Genomic DNA, 7703 nt, shown 5'->3' with positions numbered 1-7703 from the left:
GCTATAAACTCCTGAAGCTCTCCTGCATTCGTCTGAAATCTGTATTTGCACAGTTCGAAAGATAATAGCTGTTTATACAAAGAATTTATTTTATACACATTGACCTACAAAATATACAGCAGTTAAAAATAATGGATGGGCAGAAGGGAAAAAGTACAGGAGACAATTCTGCATGTCTTAACTGACACGGTTACATCCGTAGGCTGCCTTTAAAAGCCAGTCTAGCTTGTAGTAGGAGTTACTGAAGTTGCAACAGCTTTGCAGTTTTAGTCAATTAAAAGTTTGAAAAAATTAAAGAGGCACCTTGAACAACTTAAAAACTCTTTAAACTCTTTACAATTTAGCTATTCAAGAGTTACACTTGATGCACACTTTATGCACAACATCCACATCTTGCTTTTAACACTCAATAATAGAATTTGTTATTTTATTGTGGCACTCTATTTTCTTCACCAAATCTGAAGTTATACATTTTTCAATACTAGTTTCATATTTGGACTATCATCGCATAAAAATCCTCTCAGAATGGTCACGTGGATTTCAGATACAGTACAACCTTAGTCGGGAAGATACGAGCATACTTAAAACTATTTTTAAAATAGTAAAATCTGAAAAGAGCAGTGTCGTGAACCACATCACACCATGAACTATGTATGGCCACAACAGAAGTGGCTGGTGCACTATATACACAGACTGACAAACGTGATACTTGGTGTAGTTGCAGTTCTTAAACAGCGAGACCAGTTCTCTCCAGGACAGACAGACAGTCTTTCCGCAAGCCTTTAACCGGTTCCAAAAAGAATGACCAGGAGACAAGGACAGCTGTAATGAGTAAGTGTGCTAATAAAACATCATGGGAATGATAACTGTCCCTATCAATACTGTTCATGAGAACAAAAAAAATCCATACAGCACGCATTACTTCTTTTCCTGAACACTGGCATCCACCTGCTATTTACAATAGCTTACAAAGACACATAAAACACATGAGGTTTGATTTTCAAGTTCAACTTCATAGCTGATTAACATACTTCGCCTGTATGTTCTCTTCTAGCTGAAGTAAAAAAGTGACACTAATACTGAAAAAGAGGTAATCAGAAGTAGCAAAAGCACTGATAATATGATAACAAAGAATTTGGATAAGTATTCAAGAAGTAATATTGCACACTTTTACTGTCAACTGTGTAAGACTTTCACTCCCAGGCAGCGACAACCAGTCCTGTTTGGTTTTTGCTGTCACACTACCTTAAAAAGGTCATTTTTGGTTTCCATGGCAGTGGAAAAAACTGAAGGAAAACAGCCCTTATTGAACGTGAGGCCTAGGTTTCAAAATCAATTTTCCAGTCTGCAAGACAGAAAAAAAAAGTTACGTTTAGACCCTGAAAATTGAGCCCAAGTTCAAGTTCACAGGCTAAGTTTAGAATGACACACAGAACGATACTAAGTATTCTACATTCCAGTTTTACAGACACACAGAATTTGTTAAGGTGTATTCATATAATCACAGACTGGTTTGGTTTGGAAGGGACCTTAAAGCTGATCCAGTTCCATCCCCCTGCCATGGGCAGGGACACCTTCCACTAGAGCAGGTTGCTCCAAGCCCTTGTGTCCAACCTGGCCTTGAGCACTGCCAGGGATGGGGCAGCCGCAGCTTCTCCGGGCACCCTGTGCCAGCGCCTCAGCACCCTCACAGGGAAGAATTTTTTCCTAATATCTAATCTAAATCTCCCCTCATTCATCTTAAAGCCATTCCCCCTTGTCCTGTCACTACATGCCTTTGTGGCAAGTGCTGTTCAGAAAAAACCCTGTGTGCCTTTTCCAATTATTTGCATTTTTTTTTAAAAACAAAGTTTAGGCAATGACTAATACTTACATCATCACAGGACATGTTATATTCTGCCAAAACAGTTCGACATCGGGCTGCTATACTGTGTGGATTGTGTCAAGGAAAGCAGCTAACACTGGTACACAGAGCAAGTAAAAACCCAAAAAAGCAGTATTAGCATAGGCTTCAATAATAGCAGTAACTGCAACACCTTTAATCTGACAAACACAATTGAAGGATACATTGAGGGTGCCACCACTCTTTTATGTATTCCAGCAAAGAATAAGCCTATTAGGGTAATACAACTAATTGTGAAAAACGGGTGATTCCAAAGTGATGTGAGAAATGACACCTAGGAAAAAAATCAAATTAGTCCCACTGCATACTTTCTAAAACATACAGAAAGTTGCTGCCGAGTTCACTTAATTAAAAAAAAAGACAAAGAACCAAACTACTGCTCCTAGCCATTTCTGAGTACTTGTGAACTGTTCTTTAGATAAGCTTTCAAGATGCACATGTTGGTAGGCATTATTGTCCTAGGACATATTCCAGAACAATTCTAGAGAGCTCGAAAGCTTAACTGAAAATTATCTCCCAATTTAATGGGAGAACCACCTGTAGCCTTTCAGTTTTCCATACTGTACCACTTGACTGCCACACACTACATTTGGTATTAGCATGATTTTTACCTTTTGTGTTTCCGGGTCTATTAACCAGTTCCAGGCACCAGTCGCTGTGCAGACTGACACCACTATCAGTATCACTAAAAAAGAACAGAACAAGAGTCATAAATAGTATACCTCCTATCAACAAGCATTTCTTTTTCATCATCAGCTCTTACACATCTCTTTCTTCTCCCACTTCTGAGGGAGAAAGTTTCTAATTGGAAGGTAGAAATGAAGACAAGCAAAGAAACTTTTATTATGTGAAACCATAAAGATTCTGTACCAGTTTCGCAGACAGAACAAGTAGGTACCAAAATATAAATTCTGTCAAGTGAAAACATCCTAGTGCTTTGAAGAAACAGAAGCTTCTAAAATAACACAATCACCAAAAACATGAGGTGGAAGACTGGTGTAAGAGCTGTACCAAACTTTCAGTATGCTCTTTGAGTTTATGCAGTCTGGGCAATGGAAATGAATCACCATTACATTGCAGAGCAGAACTAAAGCATCTATCCCACTAGCTCTTCTACATTAGAACAGCCTGAGGCATTAGCAACAGTAGTTTCAGTGGCATATCTGAGTTGTGTTATGCTCCCCACCACAATCAACACAATTACAAGCAAGAAAGCCAACATAGAGAAAAAAGATAAACACAAAATTTAAACAGGAGTCAGAAAGCATGATAGCATTAGCATGTGAAGATTAACAAAAACCTGTACACATCCAGAATGGCTTAGGAAGAATAATCAATTCATTGTAAACGGATAATGCTAGATACGTACTGAAGTAACACAAGATACTAGACTGATTTTGGGAGACTACAAAAGGTTGGGGAGCAGGGGTTGATGGAAAAAGAAAACAGAACAAATATAAAGATAGAGAAAGCTCCTACTGTAGTGTACAGCCATGAAGCCGTGCAGCTTTCATTGGGCATTTGGCAGTTCTGAGTGTTTCCTGTGGAGCCTGAAGTTCTGATGCAAATAAAGTCTTTTATGGGGGTAAAGGGAAGAAAACAAAAAGCAACACAAAAAAATTGAAGAGCCAGCATTACCAGCCTTTGGGATCATTGGGAAGAACCTGAAAACAAACCCCAGATATTCATGAAATACTGCTTTCAGGTTTGTAAGGTTACTATAATTTACTATTGAGTTACATATTCCTTCTGCATATTACAAAATAAGAAACAAAGTTAAAAAGTAACCCTAACAAGTTATGCTCAAAAAAAAAAAAAAAACCAAAAACCAAAAAACAAAAAACAACCCACCAAAAAAACAAGTTGGAAAAGATCTGTCAAAAGCATAGAGCTGCTTCTCTATATACTTTTCTTCTAGGATAATAGGAGGAAAAGTTAACAGAGTGTTAAATCCCCCATTCTAATGGAAGTAAAACATCCCTATTTTATGTGAATTACAAAACTAGAAAAACAAGCAGTGGGAAAAAAATTAGCTAATGAAAACAATACTAGTTATGCAAACCTCACTTAAATATGCTTAGTGATTTTTTTTTTCCCTTTGTTTTTTAATTATATCTGACAGCAAACAGCAATTCTGGAAGCCAAATGCATTCCCACAGTAGGTGCACAGAAGTTGGGCAGACCTATTTAGAAGTATCTGCTTGCCTCTCAGCTGCTCTGAAACAGTGAGGTTGAGGGGGGTGTTGGGGTTTCGTTTGTTGTGTTTTGGGGTGGGGTGGATTTTTTGTCGGTTTTGCTTTTTAAGTAGTCATTCCTCCAGTTCCTTCATTTGAAATTAACCTCTTGGACTCTCAGGAAAAAAGATGCTATTTTATATGTTCTAAAAAAATGTCTGTATTCTTTGAGTATGGAAACTTCGGTAGAATCTCACAACAAAAAAGCAATCTGTTTCCACCATGGACTACTGATCCCAAAGTTGGCAGTATATCTGTGGTACTTCTTGCCTTGCCCCTGCCTTCAAACTCTCCTGTTAGAACAGAGATGAGGACACATTCTGCCTTTATGGTATACTGCTGTAACATTTTCACCTTCATTTTAGAAGAGACAGGAATAGAAGGACTACTTCACTCAATCATATTTAGTTCAAGTAACTATAGTGACTGTCTGGGAAATCTGAATCTTCCAAACGACAGCAACAAAACCTCTCAAAACAACAAACCATCAAAACTACAACAACTTACTGTCCCAGCTACTTCCAGTCTTAAGCCAGTTCAATCTTGACCTCATTTTTCTAACTTGGGCTAAAGTATTAGTTTGTTATCTTGAGATGGCCATTGTCCTCTATAATTATCTTATTGCAGAGTGTTTGAATGTATGCCACAGAAATTTTTAAAGAGTTTAAGCACAGATTTTTGTTTGGACAAACATAAATCAAAGATACACACTGGTCAATCTAAAATGCTTTAAAGAGAGAATGCTATTTATTCCTTGAAACATCAGACTTACTTCTCCAACGTCCTGTAGCTGGTTGCAAACATGCAATATATTCAGTAAGTCTTCTTTCAAAAGCTTTGAGATCTGGGGAGGATGTATATCAAGCATAATTAGATCTTCATTTATTTCGTAGAATTTTAATGAAAAACATTAAAGGAATTCACTTTTCCCCTGTGCATACCCACTTTTTAAACAGGCAGAGAAAACCAATGCAATGGTCATTTAGATGTAATAAAAGCATAAAGTAGCTTCGTACATCTTTAGATAAAAAGTACAATGATGGAGTTACACCAAATGCAAGAAACATTCCCACTTACAGAAAAGAAAATAATAGTTGAGAAATCAGACTATTTTAGACATCTTTAAAAATGCTAACAATTAGATTCAGAATAGCTTAAATAGCCCTTCCACACAGGAAAAAAAAAAAAAAAAAGTATCACAGTTTGGAGTCTTAAGTCCATCAGGAAACCATTAAGTTCCATTATCTATATAATTGTAATTTAAAAAAGATCACCATTTGCTAGCTGTTCAGGGGGTTATTTGTGGCAGCATGGCTTTGATGACTTTTGTTTTGTAGAAATTTATAATGCCATATTATATATATATATATATACACACACACATATGTCAACACCCAAAGCAAACACTGGATCTTATACTTTTGTGGTTTTTTTCCTTTAAATAGATCTTTCTTCATATTGCCATCATTCTCCCATGGTCTTTCCATAGAAATTGCTGTTAAATGCTGGGCAGCATCTCAAGTGCATACTCCTAATTTGTTAAAAACAAAACAAAACACAAAACAACAAATCTTAGCCACCTAATGTTTCTCTACAAGGAGCTGTTTCACCTGAAGCCTATGTTGAATTTCTATTCAACAAGGTCAGTATTTGACAATAGACCAGTCAAAGCTAGAATTTTACGTGGAGATAGGTTTTTCTTAGCATAAATTTAACTTTCAGCTAACGTATTTCAGTTAGCATCACTCTGGAAATATTTCCTTCAACCTGCAAGTATTGCTAAATTATTTACCATGATAAGCAATTGAAGAATAAGATTAGAAGAAATATTCCTCTTATGATCGTTACTAATGCAGTTTTTGAAATTGTAAATTTACTCTTAAGTGGTTTGCAGGTGAATTCACGGGGGAAGATTACAGCTTCTTGATTCCAGCCACAGAACAGTTAACTAGTCTTAATTAATGCCAACAGCCCGGTAGTTATGGCCTGTCCTCCACCTCCCTTCTGGGAAAGCTAAGCCACTGCCAGCAATTAAAGCTAATTAACTGTTCCCTGACTAGCACAAACCCCTACAACCAGTCACTGAAGTGAGAGGGGAAATACGACGCATCACGTGAAAATCTGCTATTTGAGACACAGCAGCCTATGGGCATAAAAATCAAGCTATTGATAACAAAGCTCTCTAGAAAACGATTGTATACTGTAGACAGCATTAAAATAAAAAACTGGTGGAAAAAAGAGAAAAAAAAAAACAAAAACAAAAAACCCCACCAAACTTTCAAAACACAGTCACTTAAATTTTCATCTTATTTTTGGCTATATATGCTCTAAGAACCTTCTCTGCGTTTATCACCTCGGCACCTGGCAGCTGTAACTAGCAAGGCACACTTCTTTGATCCCTACAGCTTGTACAGACACAGCAACAAAGCCGTGACAACACCAAACTATCTTTTTTTGTTGACATGTCTACCTCTAGTATCTGCTAGAAAACACCTGCTGAGACACTGATGCGTTTGTAAAATCTCTGCCAGTCTTATTTTTGGACGCTAAAAACTCCTTTCAGGTTTCTGACATCCTGTCAACTGTGATTTCGAAGAACTCGTAACCCAAACCGCCGATGTCCTCAGACGAGTGCGGGATACTTGAGGTCACGCTCTTCAAATGCAAGAGGAGCCCTGGCAAATGCTAGGTGGGGCTCAGGGCTGCCAGAAATAAAGACCGGGAGCGGAGCAGCAGTTACCGCACCACAGGAGGACTTTAACACGCTGAAGCCGAGAAGCCTCATTGACAAAGGGCACCGAGAGCCCGCACCCGGAGCCCCTCAGCACAGGCCTTCCCCGCGGGCGCCCGCAGCGCAGCGGCAGCCCACCCCCGAGCCCAGGGATGCGGCCCCACAGACCCCGCCCCAGCTCGCCTGTCTGGGCCGAGGAGGAGCGCCGGCCCCGGGAGCGCAGTGCAGAGGCAGCCGAGGCCTCCCGCGGCCGCTTCGCCCCCCGCAGGGCAGCGCCGCGGCGAGGCCCGCTCCGGAGGGATGAGGCAGCGCGCTCGGGCCGTGCAGGCGCGGAGCCGGCCGCTGCCGACACACCGGAGCAGCAGCTGCGGGCCCGCCCCGTGCCGCTGCACTCACCCTCAGCCTGGTCCAGTGAGTTCATGGCGGGCGGGCGGGCGGAGGCCGCCGTGCCCCACCGCCCCGCAGCCGCCCGCCGCCCCGCCCACCGGGCCCGCCCCCCGCATACAACGCCGCGCCCTACTGGCCAGCTTTCTACTCGCCACGCCTCCCTTGAGCAAGCGCGGCTCGCATTGGTCACGGAGAGGGCCGGGGCGCGGCCCCAGCCGTGTGAGGGCGGTGGCGGCGGGCGGAGCTCCGGTGCTGCCGCTGAGGGGAGCGACCGGCGGCAGCGTGGCGCTGGCGGTGTGGCTCCTCAGGACCGGCGGTTCGCAGCGTAGCGGCGCTTCGCCTCTCCCAAGGCGCCTTCCTCCGCGCGTGTGGTCGCTGTACCGAGTTGGAGAAGGGGTGCGAGGCGCTCCCGTGTCCGCCTGGCTCTATCCCTGCCCCCGGCCCGGGG

General features: G+C 41.7%; 1 protein-coding gene across 2 annotated transcripts; it reads right to left on the bottom strand.

Annotated features, from left to right (window-relative positions):
* Positions 1 to 65: 65 nt before the first annotated feature.
* On the bottom strand, positions 66 to 7373 carry LOC115619607 (nuclear envelope phosphatase-regulatory subunit 1-like). 2 transcript variants are annotated; one of them, XM_030512119.1, is made up of 6 exons: positions 7052 to 7373; positions 4910 to 4981; positions 2515 to 2588; positions 2068 to 2177; positions 1874 to 1928; positions 66 to 1345 (listed from the first exon to the last, which is right to left on the bottom strand). In XM_030512119.1, exons 1-6 carry the CDS (start codon positions 7287 to 7289, stop codon positions 1304 to 1306), a joined length of 591 nt encoding a protein of 196 aa, XP_030367979.1. In that variant the 5' UTR covers positions 7290 to 7373; the 3' UTR covers positions 66 to 1303. The 2 variants fall into 2 exon arrangements, with proteins under 2 accessions (XP_030367979.1, XP_030367980.1); XM_030512120.1 differs by having other exon boundaries at positions 7265 to 7364.
* Between the last annotated feature and the right edge of the window lie 330 nt (positions 7374 to 7703).

Source organism: Strigops habroptila, chromosome Z (assembly GCF_004027225.2).
Source record: "Strigops habroptila isolate Jane chromosome Z, bStrHab1.2.pri, whole genome shotgun sequence".
NCBI lineage: Eukaryota > Metazoa > Chordata > Aves > Psittaciformes > Psittacidae > Strigops > Strigops habroptila.
This window is presented reverse-complemented; position numbering and strand designations above follow the sequence as displayed.